Source organism: Lampetra planeri, chromosome 23 (genome assembly GCF_965212315.1).
Source record: "Lampetra planeri chromosome 23, kcLamPlan1.2.h2, whole genome shotgun sequence".
NCBI lineage: Eukaryota > Metazoa > Chordata > Hyperoartia > Petromyzontiformes > Petromyzontidae > Lampetra > Lampetra planeri.
In genome coordinates this window covers 6,330,621-6,351,019 of record NC_136129.1, presented here as the reverse complement: position 1 = coordinate 6,351,019, position 20,399 = coordinate 6,330,621, and the positions used below count along the sequence as shown (strand labels likewise).

The 20,399-nt window shown below is 43.7% G+C and overlaps 1 protein-coding gene across 13 annotated transcripts; it reads left to right on the top strand.

Annotated features, from left to right (window-relative positions):
• The first annotated feature begins 511 nt into the window (after positions 1 to 511).
• GLYR1 (glyoxylate reductase 1 homolog) lies at positions 512 to 20,021 on the top strand. 13 transcript variants are annotated; one of them, XM_078604944.1, is made up of 17 exons: positions 512 to 581; positions 810 to 846; positions 3,632 to 3,711; positions 3,812 to 3,938; positions 4,998 to 5,093; positions 6,343 to 6,399; positions 7,352 to 7,405; positions 8,919 to 8,984; positions 10,003 to 10,050; positions 12,432 to 12,505; positions 13,841 to 13,940; positions 14,501 to 14,611; positions 15,476 to 15,577; positions 16,317 to 16,479; positions 17,058 to 17,237; positions 18,209 to 18,333; positions 19,201 to 20,021. In XM_078604944.1, the coding sequence occupies exons 1-17, from the start codon at positions 547 to 549 to the stop codon at positions 19,270 to 19,272; spliced, it is 1,527 nt and encodes a 508-aa protein (XP_078461070.1). In that variant the 5' UTR covers positions 512 to 546; the 3' UTR covers positions 19,273 to 20,021. The 13 variants fall into 13 exon arrangements, with proteins under 13 accessions (XP_078461070.1, XP_078461062.1, XP_078461069.1 ...); XM_078604936.1 differs by having other exon boundaries at positions 8,919 to 9,206; XM_078604943.1 differs by having other exon boundaries at positions 8,916 to 8,984.
• The last annotated feature ends 378 nt before the right edge of the window (positions 20,022 to 20,399 follow it).

Genomic DNA, 20,399 nt, shown 5'->3' with positions numbered 1-20,399 from the left:
ACAGTGGAAGGTGTTATTGTGTCAATGCAGTCTCTCATGTTGGGGGTGCCCACCACGTGACAAAATAACCAAGGGGTGGGGGGGGTCACGTGACACCAGAACGCGATTGCTCGCTACGTCACGCGGCGGTGACGTTCCATGACGCCTGAATGGGCCGCGTGACGCCAAAACGCGACTAATCGACACGTGAAGTCACTCGCCAAGTGACGTAACGAGCAATTGCGTTCTGCCGTCACGTGACCGTACATCACCCCTCGACGCCCCCACCCCGCCAACCGTCGCGTGACGTACCCAGAGCTCGCACGCGCGCGCGCGTTGATTACGCAACAACCGCCGCGTGTCACGTGGGGGATTGTTTTTTTTGGCTGGTGGGGGGGGTAGGGCCGCGCGAGCAACCCCCCGCAACGCGCACCACGTGACCTTCACCCCCACCCCTACTTCCCCACTCCACTGCGCGCGCCACCCCCCCCATTCATTTGCCCCGCCCCCCTGCGCGCGCCCTCTTCCCCACCCCCCGCCCCGCCCCTCATCAGGCGAGGGTCAAACATGGCGGCGCACTTCAAGATCGGCGAGCTCGTCTGGTGAGACGGGAGTTGTTCGCTCTCCCCGTTCTTTCTTCGTTCTTCTTCGTTCTTGCCCCTCCCTACCTCCGCCTCAAATCCACTCACCCACCCTCCGCACCTAACTCGCCTCAGCCGTTCAACGTTTGTGTGTTGATGATGATGATGAAGAAGGCAGTGTTGTCCCCCCCCCCCGTGAGCTCACCACCTCGTGCCTCTCTCTCTCTCTGTGCTTTTGTGTCCGTGCAGGGGCAAGATGGGCAAGTACCCGCCGTGGCCGGGCAAGGTACGCGCTGGGGTGGTGGGGGGGTAGGGGTAGTAGCTTAGGCCCAGGGCTAGGGGGGGGGGACATGGCGGAGCGCGGTGTGGCTGGCGCGCGCCCTCCTCATCATCTCCTCCTCATCTCCATCTCCTCCCACAAACACCCAAAAGCCAGCGAGTTACTACTAACAACGGCGCTTTATAACGCTGTAGTACAACGCCAAAAGTGATACACGGTCCATGTCCTGACAATGTTAATACAGGGACTGGACTTGGTGTCGCCACCCAACACTGTGTTGTGAATGATAATATTGGCCGAGAAAGCATCCGTGTTAAGTTTAATACTGGTGATGTACCAAACCGTACGGATGTTTACAATAAAGTACGACTGCGGTGCTAGCAAACTATTCGAGCAACGCATCTAACACGACTGTTTTTAATTGCAAACACGAATTGCTTTCAAGGCGATGTACATTATTGTAGTACAATTACTACTGTATATCAGTACAGTACACACTGCATTTATTCAATTGATATCCCTACATATTTTTGCACGTTGATTTGGCGTTTATTTTTCTTCTTTGGTTCGAGTTGTAGGTGGCCAGTGTTTTTACTTGTCTTCATTGCAAGTGTTTAAAACACAAAACATCACTGATAACGCACGGTAACTCCTCAGCTGCTCGTGTGAATAAATACTAAAAGCTCAAGTGTTGGGAAAAACCACCACGCGCCACCACAACTTTGCTGCGCCGCTCAGACCCCCGTCCATCGTTGCACTGCATTCTCATGCCGACGAGGCGACGAACTACTGTGTGCTCCACAAAACCCTTCACTTCTAAAGCTCCAGATCCGTGCTCTCTTCATTGCAAGGCCCGCGGGCCACTGGCAGCTGCTTGTGGCCTTTAGTACGGCCCCTGACGTGCGCTCCCCCCCCCCCCCCCCCCGACAATACACAACATTCATAATAAACATTTTTGGGTTCGATCGCGTTATTTATAAATGTGTCGTAACCCTCCACCACCCGACACGGCCAATCAGTAAAAAAGTGTCACGTTGACAAAAGACAAATAGTTTACTACTTTAGCCCACCGGTGTGTTGAAGAGTGAATCCACATTTACAATTTTTGAGTACGACGTTTCGCTGGTAATTACATCCAGCATCATCGGGCAATTTGCCAGAACGTGTTAAATACACAACATGTGAAAAACACCCCCCCCCCATCATCATCGTTCTGTCAAACCCCCAATAGTTTCAAATGTGTGGAGGCCCTCAACACTGATGATGTCTTATGAGTGAAAGCGGGGCCCCCCCTCTGAAAATGAGTGAAGAACACTGCTCCAGATACCCATGCCAGACTTGTGACCCGCGCCTGTAAACATGACCCAGTCATCCCGAACCTATAAAACTCAGGCAAACTAACAAAACTATACACATTCTTTTTAAGACGGTGTTACTGACGAATAAGTATATAACCGGTGACTTTTTGGCCAATGGCCCTTCACAGCACTTCAAGAGGCCAGAGGTAGATTAATCGCCAAATATTTGGTTTTATTTTGAAGGCAAAATACATGAGCGTAAGGAGGTTATGCAGTCCGCTACTTCCACAGCTTTTCTGCCATTTAGCACACTTGCTTCAGTTAATCCCTGGCGTGGACAAATTCATCTCTATGCACACAGTGGTTGATTTGTTCTTAGTATTCTGTTGCTACGTTTCTGCTTGCGTAGAAGTAGTGGACCAAATTCTGGCTATGCCATGGGAGGACCGGTGTTAAACACTTTTCCTTGATTTCGCTGGATCTGAGGTTAACGCTGCAGTGGAAATTGATACATTTATATGAGATTGCACTAGAGAACCACACAATAGCCAGGGCCTTTGTGTGAACTCGTATATTTACACCCAGATGACTGTTAGTTATGTTTAAGACAAAACGAAAACACATCACAGGTGGGCCGCGAGGTTACGATCTCCCATCCAAAAAAAGAATTGCCGTGCTACAGAAACGTCCAGGAATCACCTGGGGCGCCTCAACTGATTGCTGATCTAATCATTGGCACAGTATTGTGCTCCAGCCTGGTATGGCATCTCATACACACAACTGCTGGATGCACAATTAAATAACACGAAACCGACACAAATGCCCTGGCGAACATTTTGCCACCATGTAGGCACAGAGACATGCAAACTGCAAATACATTAACTCGTTTTATTGCCAATGACAACCTACCCGTCAACCAAAACTTTTACAATTCACCTTGCCACTGACACAAGTCTGGATCCCCCTTCTGGGATAGTGCTGTCACTATTATAGAATCCCATCCAAATCAGGAAGAATGCTTGCGAACATGGTGGAACAACGCTGATTTAGAGTATAAACTCAGTTGAGACCCTAACATCGTGCCTGCCTTTGACATTCCTCAAAGTCACTGGTGCACCATCAACCGCATCAGAACATCAGCAAGCCAATGGGTACACCTTCTTAAATGGAATATTAAAGGAAAGCCACAGTGTGACTGGCCATGCGACCCAAACTGTTGACCATATAATAAACCACTGTTGTCGTCAGTGCTCCATGGAGGAATAGCACAACGACAAAAACCCTTTCCTGGAGCCCTCTCCTGGCTAGCAGACCTCAACATTTGCATTTAGGTCTTTTTAATTGTTGCCATATGCAAGAATAGAATTTCATTTAATCTCCTGCTAATCCATGCAGTTATTGCAGTGAGTACAATTACTATCCTAGTTGGTACATATTCAATTTCTCTCCATTATTAATCTCACGAAGTTAAATGTTCTTGTACCTCTTTGCAGATTGTGAAGCCACCAAAAGACATGAAGAAACCAAAAGGAAAACCTTGTTATTTTGTTAAGTTTTTTGGAACCGAAGACCAGTAAGGAATTTTATCATGCTTTTGTCATGCAATTGTACGTGTAATTACTCAAATATGAGGACTTGTAATCCATGCGCTCCTGTTCACTGTATGTTCTCAGTGCCTGGATCAAAGTGGACCAGCTGAAGCCTTTTCAGCCACACAAGGAGGACATGGTAAAGGCAAACAAGAGCAAGCGCTTTCTACAGGCCCTCGATGCTGTGGAGGAATTTATTAACAAGAAGAAGGTGAGTTGTATTAATTGGCTTAAGATTATTTTTTTTAAAGGTGGATCAGAGTGCTTTCTCTGTCAATATGCCTTATCCTAATACTGCACTGTGAGCTCTTTCTTCCTGCAAATCCTCTTGCATATTGCCACCAGTTAATCACATATCTTGCCAGTGAGATGAAGCATATACCAGTGAAATGAAGTCCCTGGCCTTCCGAGTTGTTTTAAGTCAAGCCATACAGGTAACAGGCTTTATGTGTGATGCGGCATACCATGAAAATCTACGCAGCTTTGCGGAGTCGATATGTGATTTTTACGTCATCAAAGGTTCGCTGTTAGAGGGAAATATTTTGTCGCCATGGCCCCAAATGATGACTTATTTCCCACAGGCCTTCGTTTGAAGAATGTTACCTCTTGCTTAGCAATGCCAGCTTGAGTTTTAAGAGCATGGACATGGTTGTCTACATGGGCTTCCACAGCAGTTGGGGTAAATATGTTGTGGTTGGCTATGTATGCTGTATTAGTTTCACAACTCAATGTAGGATGGTATTGTAGAGTATTTCAGACAAACATATTGTGAAAGACCCAGAGCAGAAGATCCCCTGGTTTTAATATTCCACGAAGCTCGTGGTCCACCTTAAACGACATCCGCAGAAATTATGGCAGATGCGGATACCTGATGCACAAATGGAACATTTAAAACTCTCTAATGTGCAACTGGTCATCCAGTACAGACCATACAACACATCATGATACAATGCCCGATACACAAATACGACGGAGACATTACAGCGATACACTTTTGGTGCTCCTGATGCGGTTGTCTGGCTTGACCACCTGAATGGGAAATTGTAGTTGTTGCTCCGCATTTACATCAGCCGTATGAAAGAAGATGTAACAATTTGTCAGTAATTTAACTTTATGGATTTAGCATTGTCAGGGTTTTCTCTCTGACGAGAGCTGCGTAGTTAGTGAACTAGTTAGTGTTCAACCTGAATCAGTCGTGAATTTGAAATTGGGTCCCACGGTCAGATCAGACTTGAGAGGAGATTATTCGTCTTCTCTCTGTTTTGCCCAGGCGGCAGCAAGTGGTGAGACAGCCAAACGGGGGAAAAAGGAGGAGCAAAAAGAAGAGAAAAATGTTTCACCCAAAAAATCCCCTGCAGGAAAGAAGGTGTGATTTTTGTCACAACTTTTATCATTCCATAATGACAGCTTTGTTGGGAACCATGTAGTGAACAGATGTGCATTGCTCTTCAAATCATGCCCATGTAACCTTGAATGACACTGGTCACATGCACACCTGTACATCGCAGGTGAATGCATGGCACGTGTCATTCTTCACAGCCTGCATGTAATGTGCATGTGCAGTCGAAACTTTGCTTTGTTGCTTATCACTCTCTACCTTCATACTTTCTTCCTCTCTCTAGAATTGATCTCCTCTGCTATCAAAGTGCATCTCCTAACCCATTTAAAACACCATCTTGAGATGCATGTGCGTTTGCATGCTTTATTAATAATCAGTGCACCGGGTGATCCATTTATACATACACCATTGATTTCTCAATGAGCCTCTTCTCAACAGGTGATTTAATGTTGTGCAAGTGACAGCTCCGTATCTTACAGAGGAGAGTGTTGAACTTTGTAATGTGTGTATTGAGATTGTTGGGAGATACGCAGATGCTTTAAAGTATTTTTTTTACAATTTCTATAATATTTGTGGGGTATCTAGAAATGGATCAATCCTGTATTCCAGAATATGCTCGATATAAGCACACCCCTTAGGAGCAAGGCCATGTGTGCTTGTATCAGAAGTTGCTCTTCCCCTTTCACCCACCAGTGTAATGTAAAGGTGCATTGTGTATATATGAATTGTGTGTACATAAAGTGTCCTTATTTCCACGCTAAACATACACATTTTTCAAACCCACACAGTCTTACACTGATTCACCAGAAGATTTAAAAGTCTTTTTTTTATCGGTTTTTTTCATTCAAATTAATTCAGTGGAGGATTGTAATGCTGTAAAATATCAGATGGTTGTGTGTTTTACTTAGAAAGTTGTATTGATTGTTGCTGTTAAATAGTGGTGATAAAAAAACATTCGAAAAATGTGCCTAATATTGTTTTAGCAAAATATGATTTTTTGCATCAACTTTTTCACCACAAGTTGATGCAGACTTTATTCCTTGCAAAAGGTTTCTATTTGGTGTTTGAACATCTTAACACAGCTGTTTTATTGCCAAAAAAACTAATTTTTTCATATTGTTTTAGCAGTTTCATAGATTACTGCCATCTGCCAATACAAATACCTATAACTGAACAATCCAGGACCTTCAACTAATGATTGTAAATTATTTCATAGACATTCTTTAATTATAAACTGAGCACTTAAATACAATGTTGGCCTTTGTGCCTTTGACAGGTACCCGAGGTCTTGACAACAACTGCAATTGGCCCGGCTGCTATTATCAAGCGCACGGTAAGTACGGTTACCTCAGGGTCTGTGTATGAGACTACGATTACGTGTTGTTTTCCGTGCGCTTGAGAAATGGTATACTGAATACATTTCTTGTGACAGCATGGAACCCTGTTGGTGTCCAGTGTTGAGGTGACTCAATACAAACAAAACACCAATACAATTATACAATTGCTTTAGGCTGCCCATGGTACACTCGCTCGCTTTGCTCTTGCACATTTAATATCAATGAAGGGAGCCTTCCAGAGTTTGTTTTGCAAATATATGTCAAACACACGGATCCTAAAGATATTCCTTGAATCGCCATTTGCCATGAGGGTTGCCTGCTTACCGTAACGCTCCTTTACCACGGGGATGTGTGTGTGTGCATGCGCATTATTTTTCATGGGTGTTAGTATGCGTTTTTTGTCGTCCATTAATGCCCATATCATCCTTTTAATCTATGAATCATAGCGCTGACCACGTGAACTGCAAGAGTCGAGTTAAAATATCAGGCATCTCTCTCCACTGCTTCAGTGTTCAATTAAATACCGTCTCATCTGTGGTCATTTGCCCAGAACTATGCTTTTTTTATATTTGCGCTTGAAGTGCATATGACCAACAAGTGATGTCTCTTTACGTAACGAGAGTGAAAATTCATTTAAAAAACACGTTTTTTAAACTGCAGTTACTGCCAAAAAAATCTGTAGGAAAGTGAACAAAAATTAGCATGGATACATTTAGTACGCTTATTTCACTGATGAAAATAAAAAGGCCAAGTTATTATAGTTTCTTCTTGTTTATTATTAGTTTAACCAGATGTAGGTTTGACTTTACAAGATCACCGTACACGCTAAATAGATGGAGTCGTGTCGTGCTATATGGTGTGGCTTGAGCATGATAATGTAGCAGTCTCTCGCATTTTGCTCAGGCCCCTCTCTCCATTGATGCCTCACTTTTCTGTTTCTTTTCTCAGCATGTTAAGGATGACCCCCACTTTAGACATTTCCTCCTGAGCCAGTCAGACAAGGTACAGTACTGATGTAACAAACATTCCCAGAAATAATGCGAATCACTCTTAAAAGCACAAACACATTGACAATGATGAACACATTAAGCAGCACCGTTTATTCATTTGTAATAACCCAAATTTTTTACAATTCCGAAGTTAGATCAAACACACACACATATGGTCATATGCATGCCATTCTTACCACTGCTTGATTTATTTTGATTGATAAATTATAGTGTTTAACTACATTACTTATAGCTTCTATACAAATATCCGAGTGGCATTGTTTTACACAAACAATGTGCTTATTGACTACAATTTAGCACAGGCAGATATTATATAATTTGCTTCCCAAATAGAGCAACATAACGGATGATGATGACACACCTTGTGTAACATCTATGTTTTTCGGGAGTGCAAAACTTTTGAATTAAATTACCAATTGTGCTAAGAGAGAGGGAATGACCTGGACATGTTACATCAGTTGCAGCAGAAACCAATAAATTGATCATTATACACAATTCAAACACACTGTAGACACTCTTGCTCTGAATATTTCAAAACATCAATACTTTGGCAAAGTATTGATGTTTGCTTGCTTCTGCTGTACATGATATATTTGTGGATATGGGCCAAATGTAATTGTCAATTTGGTTGGCTAAGCTTAGATGAATATTTACACAATACTTTTTACTCTTGATAGTCCAAAGTCCAATTTTTTTGCACTTTGGCTACCCTTAACATCTCAAGCATGCCTCCTTTTTAGTCTTGCAATTCAAAATGCTTGCATGCTAAACATTGAATGCTGCTTTCATCATCAAAGCACCACTGTCATACGCGAGGGCAGTTTATAAAGATTTCTGATGCTGCCAATTTTGCAACCACTGCTGGCCATTACATTATGCTCTGCCAGTAGTTGTGATTGTGATGTATAGCTCCAATTAAAGTGGGGGGGGGGGGAGAAAAACATTATTTGTTTAGGAAACAATTATAAATAATCCTTTCTGACCAGTGAAACGTCCCACCCAAAAAGAGATTACCCCTTTTTTATAATGTAGACTTTACATTCTAACATCGTGTCGATATAAAGCACAGTTATAGCCTATGAAGGTATAACTTTGTAGTCTCTTCTTGAATTGTTTTCATCACAATTGTCTGCCCTTGTAAAATCAACCCAATACTTAACATTTAAGTAAACCCCCAAACAGTCACAGGAAATTTATTTAAATATAACAGGCCTTGCTCATGTTTTGATGTACAGATACTTTTGTTTTTAGTTGTGGGGAAAAAAACATTGTTATAGATTCATTGTTTACATGCGGGTTTATATCACATGCCGTTAATAATGAGTGCTTATGTGTATTTTCGTCAGTCGTAGCATTATTAGAATTTATCATCCACTCACATGTACAGTTAACGAACCTCTGCTTCAGTGACAATTCATGCAACGTTTGCTGTGTGCACCGAAACGACACGTTTTATTGTTCACTAATTATCGAAAAGCATTAACATCGCCCCATTTTCCTAGCAGCCCAGTGGAAGCGCAAGCAGCTTCCACGCAGCGCCGCCTCCCAGCACTCTGCAGGCTGCATGCGCTGTGAGTGCCCTGCAGGCCGTACAGAGCCCGTCCTCCCTCCAGGTAGTCGGGAGCCCAAGCTTGACCGAGGCACCAGCGACGGAAGTCGGTGTAAGCCTTCTGCAGTGTGCAGGAGATGCGAGCAACCCGCAACCGCCTCCTCTCAACGGCGGCTCCTCTGAAACGTCATCTGAATCCCCCCAGCTTGGAGCGAGTGCAGTGGAATTTGCTGTAAAGTCAGAGGTGGGAATGCAATGTAGTGGCTTTAAAACAGAACTAAATTTCGTTATATATATATATAACTTTTGCACTCTGTCGTTAATTGTTCCTTTTTTTGAAGCCTGCTATAATATGGTATTGTAGTTGGGTCTCAATTCTTACATTGCCCTCTCACAAGCTTTGACATTGTCTGTATCACTGATGTAAAATTTTTATGCAATTTTCCATCTGGCCGATGTGGAAGTGTCAGCAAGAATATCGTCTAGAGATGCTTCTATAGCTCCCTCTAGTATGGAGGCCCTTTCCATAAGCAGTAGTACAAACAAGTAATTGCAGGGCTGCTGAACCTTCACCTCTTACATTACAACCAATTATCATATTTTGCTACTGGCAAAGGAGGTTCCAATGGTGTAAATGCTTACCCCGAGGTCTCATACTCTGATGGTGCATTGTCTTTGAGTTGTGCGCCTTTTGGCGTCATCTGGTCCAACACCATGTGAGACGAGGCTCTAAGAAAAGCTGTCTCGGGTGTGGACCAATCAATTTCAAGGACAGGTGCATACATTATCAGAGTTGTGTTTTTTGTTTGCATTCCGACCGCAGGTATTGTGGTCAATGCAAACATGACTCCTTGTTAAAAAGGTGTCAGTTTTGTTGCCAGATAAAAGGGTAAAAAAAAAATATCATATTTTGCTACTGGGAAAGGAGGTTCCAATGATCTTTAGTTCTAGTTTGAAACATTTCACAAGGTCGCATCGTCATGTATTGTTGGTCGTCTAGATGTACCTTCTAAAGGATTGTGTGCTTGATGTTTCCACAGCACCTTACCACAGCGTCCGAGACAGGGGCCACGAACCATGTCACACTGGTAATAATTCTAGGCCAGCACACTAGTTGTCCACATCTTTACATTTTAGTCAAAACTGTATATGGTTTTTACTTGCATTATAGGGTGATTTTGGGTTAGATCGCGTAAATATATAAATGTGTCGTTAAACCCGCCACCACCCGACACGGCCAACTAGTAAGGGTTGTCACGTAAACAGAACGTGACCAATTCGTCACTAGTACAGCACGCCGGTGTGTTGGAGAGCCAAGCCACAACATTTACAATCCGAGTACGACGTTTCGCCAGTAATTATAACTAGCTTCATCAGGCGACAGACAGATTTGTGGAGAAGCCCAGCTGTTTCGTTCCTTATATAGAGGCGTAGATGTGGTGACCACACTTCTCTGCTCTTGAGTCAACGTACATGATGCATGCGCATTATGCTGGCCCATTGATCTTGTCCTTCCTGTCCATTGTGTGTATTAAAATAGCCGTACTAATGGTAATCCCTATTGAAGTATGGTGGCCTGTTTTTGCTTGAGAAGTTAAGATGGAAAATCCCATTGTTGTGGTTAACAGGCTCTCGATTCAATTGTGGAGGTGGACATTTTGAAATTGTAAAAAAATGTGATCAAAATTATTTGATCTTTTGAATCATTAGGTGACAATCCATAAATGTAATGGACATTGTTTATGTAGCATTATAATGTTCCTTCCAGATTTGCCAGCAAAGTTTTTTTTAATGATCACATTTTGTTGAATGCGGTGTGTAAATAAGTTTATGCATAATAAAATTTTAGTGTCAGTTAATAGAATTGCTTATTTTACTTAGTGGCTATTTAGGTTTTATGTTTCATCTAATGCAACCTCATCACAGGGGGTCTGTACTAAACAGTGCAACATGGGTATCCTGGATGAAGAAATTTTAGTCTAGAAAGAGAAAGATAAAAGTTTTAGGCAGAGGAGCAGAGGGTGGTCTTGAATCTAGACTTTGGCAAAGAGTCGACAACTTGTATGTCGAGGGAAAGAGAGTTCCAGACAGTGGGGGCAGCAGAGAAGGACGACTGAACTCCCACTAAGCAATGGTTGGCTTTCAACAGAAGGCCTTCGTTACTGGGAGTGGGGAGAGCATGTGAGGTGGAGTAGACTAAGAGTAGAGAGGCAGGCAGGGGTGAGTCCACGGAGGAACTTTAAAATGCAGTGTGATCTTGAAGTTGATCCAGGATGTGGATTGGGAACCAGTAGCTTGACCTTGGGGGTGATGTCACGTGATTGGGAACGGGTGATCGGCATTTTGAATCATCTTGAGTTTGGAGGTTCGTATTTGTGGAGGCCTTGGAGGAGAGAGTGGCAATTGTTGAGTCGGAATGTTATGAACACACAGAGATGGGAGTTTCGGATGCACCTTGGGAGAGAACCATGATGTATGTGGGAGATGTTGCGCAGACGGAGGTGTGAACCCGTGCATACGTTTGTGGAAAGAGAGTTTGGGATGAATGGCAACTCCAAGGTTTTGCACACACTGCCAGGAATAATGTCGGTTTAGGAGGTGCAAAATTGAACTGGAGTCGTTACTGAGTGTGGACTCTTTGGTAACATTTAGCTGGAGAAAAAAAATGATGACAGAAAGTCGGATGCACGTTTGAACAGGGAGGTTGGGTTTCTGAAGCCAATCGCAGCAGAGTTGGCTGTAATCACTATAGAAGTGATGGTTGACATTAACACTGGAGATGTTTTTCCAAGTGAATGAGTTGCTGAGACGATCAGGAGACTGCAAATTGAGCTGTATAGTGCACTCTAGCACATGGGTCTTTGGGAAGGAGACAGTCCTTGTATGGAAATGTAGAAAGAGCAGTTTGAGAGGTAAGAGTGAAATGAGTAAAGAATTGTGCTGGAGATGTCCTCATCGTAATGAGGATGCTCAAGGAGCACAGAGTTAGTCGATGGTGTCAAAAGCAACATCGGTCGAGGAAAATTTTGGACCTGAACATAGAGAATAATTTTCCACACGTGAGAGAGCAGTTTCAAAAGAAAGGCAAGGCTTTGGCAGAAACCAGAATATACTGGGTCTTGGCTACTTTATAGAGAAACAGGTGGGTGGAGATAACCCTTTCTAGGACTTTTCCAATGTAAAGGTGGTTTGAGGCGTGAAGGAAATGTACAGAGATGTTGGGCTCCAGTGTTGATGTTTTTTCAAGGTAGCAGTCTTGAGAGCTACAGGAATGGTACCGGATGAGATGAAGGCAGTGACAAAGCAGGTGATGTGCAAAGGGTCGGGGTGGGGAGGTAGCGAGGGATGACTTGGGAGAGTAGAGGATCAGGGCTGTTTAGAATGGAGGTGATTATCGTGATTATGTTTCTGGTGACAGGCTTAAGGGGTACGTCAATTACTTGTGCTGCTTCATCCTTTGTTCTGCCAGGGCATGCCACTCGCATCTGTCCAGGCGGCAGATACCACCGCAGCAAATGGAAACATCACGCCCATCGACAAACGGTTGGTGAACTCTGCCGTCGAGGTTGCTGCGGGTGTTTTGCTTGGATTTTGTCTTTCAGGTAAAGTCACGTAGAAGGGAAATAATAAAATAATAAAAATAAACACTAAACTTATCACGACGTTTCGATTGCAACACAAGCAATCATCAGGTGTGAAAACCACAGCAAGAAAACAGCAAGAACATTTTCTTGCTGTGGTTTTCACACCTGATGATGATTGCATGTGTTGCAATCGAAACGTCGTGAGAATTTTATCGTTTTATTTTTCTTATTTTGTTATTTCCCTTCTGTGACTTTACCGAAAGAACCAAGAATATGAATCCCTGCAGTCACGAAAGCTCTAAATCGAAATTTAGTAGTTGATTAATCACAGAGCTAATGTATATTTTAATATCAATAGATTGGTGTCGGTAGTAATGACTGCAGAAGAAGTGCTCTACTGTATACATACACAATAGCAACTGTGAAAGACTTCTCCCAGACATATAACCATTACAGCGCACAATTGATTAACGGGACCTCACATTAACAACGGTTTATTTTTGTTGGCGTTGAGTCTATTTTGGTTTTATTTTTGACACTAGCCTGGGCTCAGCTCCTCCTCCCACATGCTGCTGTCGACCTTCTCACCATGGTCTTAACCCCATAGACTTCTGCCTGTGTCTATCCTCCCTTATACGGAGGGCTATGGTAAATCTGACACGCTATGAAGAAGGGCAGTCACCTAAAACGTCACCTGTAGGCAGTTTTGTTGACGAATTAGGGTTTTTTTTCACTTGCGCACCATTGCCGGCGCAGTATCACCAAATTATTCGTTATGTTCGAAATTAGTATTGTGTGGAAGGAAAAGTGTTGGGTTTTGTTATAAGCACTTGGCAGTGTTGCAAAGTGTGAAACTCGCTTGCAGTTGACGAGGTTGCATGCTATCTATATTTGATCCTTATGGCGGTACCCCGGGGTAACAAATAACACAATGACCAAGGCGATTAAATATTTTATTTCCGGGACCATTTTTTTTCCAGGGGTGTACTTCACTCCGCGACTGGGGTACCAATCCGAAATCAGTGCTACTCCGCGATGTCGAAACGCAGCGAGGACGATTGCACTGAAACCCTGAACGCTCGTATGCACCATAATGTATTGTGTACAGCTCGTCCAGATGAGTCGATTGCCGCATCGCCGACCATCAACAGACTAAAAATGACTGCATCACGGACATTATGTGAGAGCCGGGGTACTCTGGTACCCCAGGGTACCGCCATAAGGTTAATTTGGCCTCCTGTCGTCATGCTCAGTGTAGCGATGTGTGCACTTCTTGCCTTCCTGTGCCCTACAGGATAGGCTTTCTGGGACTTGGCCTCATGGGCTGTGGAATGGTCCAGAATCTGTTGAAGACTGGCCACAATGTTACTGTTTGGAGTAGAACGGCTAGTAAGGTAAGAGATATGCAGTCAAGGGTTCGATTTATGGAATATACAGTTGATCATCGATTATATTATCCGGCAGCGTCGGGGGGAAGGGGGCGCCGTATTTTCAAAAACGCCGCTTATTTTTGCACATTCTTGCATAACATGTTTTAAGTGTTGTGTATATGTTTTTTGTTAAATGTGTTTACTATATGAAATTGGCATGAAAAGGAGTCCCATCGCTGTACGCACGCACAACAGCTGCGCCAGAGTAGGATTGGCATGCTAATGCAAACGAGCACAATGGGAAATGAGCCGCGTCGTACTTAGCCTTGGGTGACACCCACCTCAAACCTATATATAACCTCTTGTTGCAACAGCCCTTTCTTGTTCAGCAGTTCTACTGCTGTATCTTTCTACCTGATGACGATTGTTTGTGTTGCGATCGAAACATCGTGATACATTTTTTCTACCTACGTGACTTTACCGAAAGAACCAAAGAGTATCGATTCCTGCAGTCACGAAAACTTCCAATCAAGATTGTATCGGCATTCATCGACACTGACTGAACTATGTTTCCCCGTTCCTAGTGCGACATATTTGTGCAAGATGGAGCATACCTTGGAAGAACGCCTGCAGAGGTTGTGTCCTCCTGTGACATCACCCTTGCTTGCATTGCTGATCCTGCAGCTGCTAAAGAGGTATGTGTGAACCCATGCAGCTGGGAGAAGATGGACAACTGAAATTGTATATTGCTCCAACATTCCTCCTCGTTGAAATTTATTGTGATCTGATAAGGCCGCACTCATTACACACAACGTGCTTGCCACAAATTAACCACAAGACCTTGCTGATCTCGTCAAGGAGCGTAAACCCACATGTAAACTCCCAGTCATCCTCGCAGCAGCTTTTGGCTAACCATCGAACAAAGACGGCCACTGCATCGCGCGCTTTCAGATGTGCTTCTGCAGCTGCTTGGAACACTCTTTTTCATATATTTAAAAGCCACTGGAGCTACACATTTTCAAATTAATATTTAATACTTATTTAGAAATGCTTTCTGTGTTTAGTTGTCCTTCGCCCGCACCTCCGATTAGCGCGATTGGCTACATACGGTGCGAAAGAAGGTCAACGTACGTACGAGTGTGGCTGAGCTTTTTTGAGCACTGTGAATGTGCTGGAGCATATGTGCGGAAGCTTCTGGAGCTTAACATCACAAGAAGGCTCACTAAATATCCACGAACACTCAAAAAAATGTTTCATCACAGGTATATTTGCTATTAAAGGTTTGTCATCTTGATTAGTTTATTGTGTTGAATCACTGTGAGTTCAGATGTGTTACCATAAACGAACTACATGAAGATGAACGAAATACAGAAAGTGTTATCGCAGCAAATAAATACGAATAAACTATACGCATGTACCCAGCAATGCTTTAAATAAATGTGATTTAGCATGTAACATGCTGATATTTCAATGTAATGTATATATTGTTTTACAGGCAATATACTGTGTATTTATACTGTTTAATCCTTGTCCCTCTGTTCTTCTTCGTGTGATGCCAGCTGGTTCTGGGGCCCAGTGGTGTACTGCAGGGAATTAGACCTGGGAAGTGCTACGTAGACATGTCTACAGTGGATCCAGAGACGGCTGTTGACATTTCAGAGGTTTGTCCTTTCTACGTGTAGCATTATTATATCTGTAACACCATCCCGGTTTGCATCTCGCCTCGTTGGTGCTTACATTGTCACAAAAATGGTATTGCAGTGATAGTAGTAACTGAGTGCACTGATATTAGAAACGGTATTGTTGCCACATTTAAAAACACATTCCTGCGGAGGGAGCTGGTAGGAACGTTGGGTTGCTCGGTCAATGGCCAGGGTCAACGGGGGCGTGGTGTATTCCGCAAATATGGCCGACTGTGAGGGCGGGCACAAGCCGGCGTGAGTAGGTTAAACGTTGAGTTTTATAAGGGCACCACGGGGTGACCAGCCCCTCCCCACCCAGCCCCACCCCACCCAGCCCCTCCCCACCCTCCCCTCCCCACCCAGCCCCTCCCTGCATGACGGACCGACACAATAATCCATTGTGGGCTGGTGTAACCAGGAGGTTCCTACCAGTAATATTCCCCTCTAGTACCTAATTAGCGTGGCCATTGATGTTTGCAGCGATGGATACATCTCGTTTGTGGGCTGATAGAAAGCAATGGGAGCCTCGTGTGACTGTGGGCCATATTAATTGCAGTCACTAGCTGTATGAAGTGTTGCATCATGGGCTGTTCGAAGTCAAGTCACAGGCTGCAGTTTCCCTACCCCGGTTGTTGTGGACCAATGTTGTATTGCTCTACTGCAGCCATGCGCTTGCACCCATCCGCTTCACTCTCCTGCCTCTGCCTCTCTATTTCAGGCTGTAACGCTGCGTGGCGGTCGGTACTTGGAGGCTCCCGTGTCAGGAAACAAGCGCTTGTCGGAGGACGGCGGTCTGCTTGTGCTGGCCGCGGGGGACCGTGCTCTCTATGACGAGTGCAATAGCTGCTTCCAGGCCATCTGCCGGCGTGCCTTCTACCTCGGTGAGTGAGCCCAGCCCCCCCGCACAAGTAAGTTACGTGTGTGGATTTTGTAGCGCTTTAAAGCACGCCTTTTAAACTAGGAAGCATTGTGTTGGTGGTGTTGAAACTGATGGGTCGCCCTCGGGGCACAAAACATGTTTGCATGTTGTAAATAGTCCTTCACGCCCTGGTTTGGGTCTCCCAAGTATTTTTGGGCAACCGTTTAATAAATGCGGCCAAATATCAGAAGGGCAAGTCTCAAATAGCTATACAACTTGAAAATGCCATTCAGTTCACGTCGGATATTTACGAGAATTATTGTACGAAAAATGTGATTGTCTCTACGAGAACTCTCATTTACAATAACGCTCATAAAGATGCTCCCATATGTGAACGAAATTGTTGTCATCAAGTTATCGTATTGAATCATATTACGAGTGTCAACGTGCATCCCCCCCCCCCCTCGTTACGCGTGGAGATGGACAACATTAATGCTTGAACGCTTTTCACCTGATGCCGTGTCGACGAGCTTTTAGAAATGCTTCTTTGTCACCAAAGATGACCTCTTTGCTGGGCCCCGACCCCCCCTGCGTTTGTAGGCGAAGTGGGCAGCGCGGCGCGGATGGCCTTGGTGGTCAACATGATCTTGGGAAGCTTCATGACGTCCTTGGCAGAGGGCTTCTCCCTGGCACAGCGATGTGGTCTCTCCCAGCAAACCCTGCTGGACGTCCTGAGCCTGGGTCCCATTGGAAGTTCGCTCGTGGAACAGAAGGGGCTTGGTGAGATTTTACAACTCGGCCTTTTACTGAACCACAATTTTTTTTACGAACTAGAAAATAATTGCATTTACTCGTATTCTTGGTTATTTCGGTAAAGTCATGTAGAAGGGAAACAGTAAAATAATACAAATATAAAACCAAATTCTCACGATGTTTCGACTGCAACACAAGCAATCATCATCAGGTGTGAAATCCACAGCAAGAAAATTTGAAAAAAGTGGCGTTTTTTTCTTAACGTCAGCACCAAATTTTCAAATGTTCTTGCTGTGGATTTCACACCTGATGATGATTGCTTGTGTTGCAGTCAAAACGTCGTGAGAATTTCATTGTTTTATATTTTTTATTATTTTATTGTTTCCCTTCTACGTGACTTTACTAAAAGAACCAAGAATATGAATCCCTGCAGTCACGAAAGCTTTAAATCAAAAAATATAATTACTCCATCCATAAAAAAAGGCTCCGTGTTCTCTGCCGATTAAAATATGATTTTAACGGCCGTAACGTTTGAGCTCGCAAAACAAACAAAAAAACGGACAACACTTCCAGTGGTATTAAAGTGAAAATACTTGAACAGATGTGGCTTTTGAGGCTCGGTGATCGGAGCACTCAGCTGTGGCACCACTGAGATCCTGGCTTTGAATCGGGTGAAGCTACCCGTGATTTAACTGGGCTCTCAAGTGTAGCGAGTATGATAATTGTTTTTTTACCCTTTTATCTGGCAACCAAACTGACACCTTTTTTTACAAGGAGTCATGTTTGCATTGACCACAATACCAGTGGTCGGAATGTGCCTTTTGGCGTCATCTGGTCCAACACCATGTGAGACTAGGCTCTAAGAAAAGCTGTCTCGGGTGTGGACCAATCAATTTCAAGGACAATGCATATATTATCATAGTGTGTTTTTGTTTGCATTCCGACCGCAGGTATTGTGGATATGTAACGTCTTCGTATTTTCGTGTTGTTCCTTTAAGGAATTTTACAAGGCGATTACGAGCCCAACTCCTCCCTGAAGCATGTACAGAAGGACCTGAGGCTGGCCCTCGCAATGGGCGATATGCTGCACCAACAAACCCCCGTGGCAGCTGCTGCCAATGAGGTGAGGGCAACAGCCGGTGCGAGCAAGGATACGCCCCCGCTGATATGTTTGGCAGCGTTGTGCACCGTGGTGGCGAGATGTTATCTCCCTCGACTGGTATGCAGGAGGTCGTGGGTTTGGTCCCAACCCTGACGATGCCTGTATATTTGAATGTTTGCATGTTCTGCCCGTGATCGCATTAATTGTCCTACAGATGTGATAAGGTTTTTCCCTCCACATTTAGAAACATGTTATTTAGATTGTTTGGCTGCTTTACATTTCCACGTGAAAAGCCACTTGGTTGAACTATCATTTGTGGCCATGTCACTTTTGAAACAGAGCTTAAGAGCTCAATGGGCTTTACCTGGTAAATAAATAGTTTAAAATATATATAATGTTTGTCAGCCCTTTGTCAATCCACTGCTGGATGAGGGCCTCCCCCATGATTGTGAGGGCTATTGACCGTACTTTACGCTGGTCAGTGCCTTTGACATTCTTTAACAATACAGTTGGACTGCGGAATTTTGTCGTCACCAAGACATTCCATAGTGACCCATATTGAATCAATTAACTTTACGTGAAAGTGTTTAAGATTAAAGTTTTTAAATAAATAATTCGCGGGGGTGGGGGGTTGCCAAAGAGGCGCATGCGGCTCTGAACCGCAGATTGTCAACCCCTGCGCTATCCCATACTGGTGTTGCCTTCTGATGAGCTGGGGGGTACGGCACCTCCACGCCCAACTAACGGCGAGTTTGCAACATTTCTTTTGTGATCCACTGCCTCCAGTGCGCTTGGATTGCAGGCGTGCCTAAAGCCCACCCACCACCATTAGGTCACGTGTGCGGTTTGGTGTCACTGATGTTGCGTGTGTTTTTGTTGTTGTTGCAGATGTTCAAAAAGGCCAAATCACTGGACCAGTCAGAAAATGACATGTCAGCTGTGTATCGGGTGTACGAGTAGGAAAGTTATTTTTAGACTGAACAAGACTACTGCATTCCTTACACTGCTGCAGCTTAGCGCAGCTTTTTCTTTTTTCCTTTCGAGCATACACTTCTTTGTACAGTACGGTATTGTATCGTTAACAACTTGATGTAGTGGTGTTTTTATTTACGCTGTTTCAGTTAAAACATTGACACCAGGCAGTATCATTACATACTGATGTGTTCTTGAGATACCAGGCATATTCATGTTATACCCGAGGTATGCTCAAGCTACCTGGTAGTTCATAATAATAAACCCCGTGGAATGTTTCACAAATGCCAGGGTTATGCTTCTCAAGCAGAATACAGTTAAGTTAATGTTTTCATTTAAGTTAAGGCATTGCAAGTTGCGTAAAAAAAAGTGCATTGTTAATTTAATATTTGACATTAACTTAAAATAGTGAATAATTCGGCAAAATGTTATTTGCTTTTCATTTCATAGGGTTTTAAACATTTTTAACAGCTGTCAAATAGGCATATATGTGTATTAGTGCTAAGCTACTGACAGCCTACAGTACATGTAACTGTTAATTTCAGGATTATCGAATGAGTAGATTTTTGTGATAGTGTTTTTTGGCTTGATGTGAGCCTTGGAAGACGATTGCCACCTTTTTTCAATTTAGTAATTTAAAAACAAATGTATCGTTAATGAATATCTTTGGTTTTCTTGCATATGAATAGCTCAATGATTAAATTACCATGCTACGTAATAAAAGTGTCACAACTGAACATGTCCGCGTTCAGAAAGCGTGTTGCAAAACGCTTACCTGGCGGCGCTCCTGGGTAGGTTTTCGCTATACAGCTCTCCGATGTGTTTATATTATGCGTCATCCTACCATGGTGTTCGGCACCATGTCCTAAGTTTTGCTCCACGTGCAGAGCTACGCTTATTTAGCTGTTTTTTAAAATTACCCTTTCCTATACAAGGACTTTCCACTTACAGTGCTTTTATCTTTCTTGCCTGGTATGCTGTCTCAATCCCAACCCTGACGATGCCTGTTTGTTTGGAGTTTGCGTTGTTTTCTCTGTCCCTGTGGTTTTTTTCTCCCGGGTCCTCCTTTGGTTTTGCCCTTCCACTTTTAGAGACGTGTGTTTAGATTGTGGCTG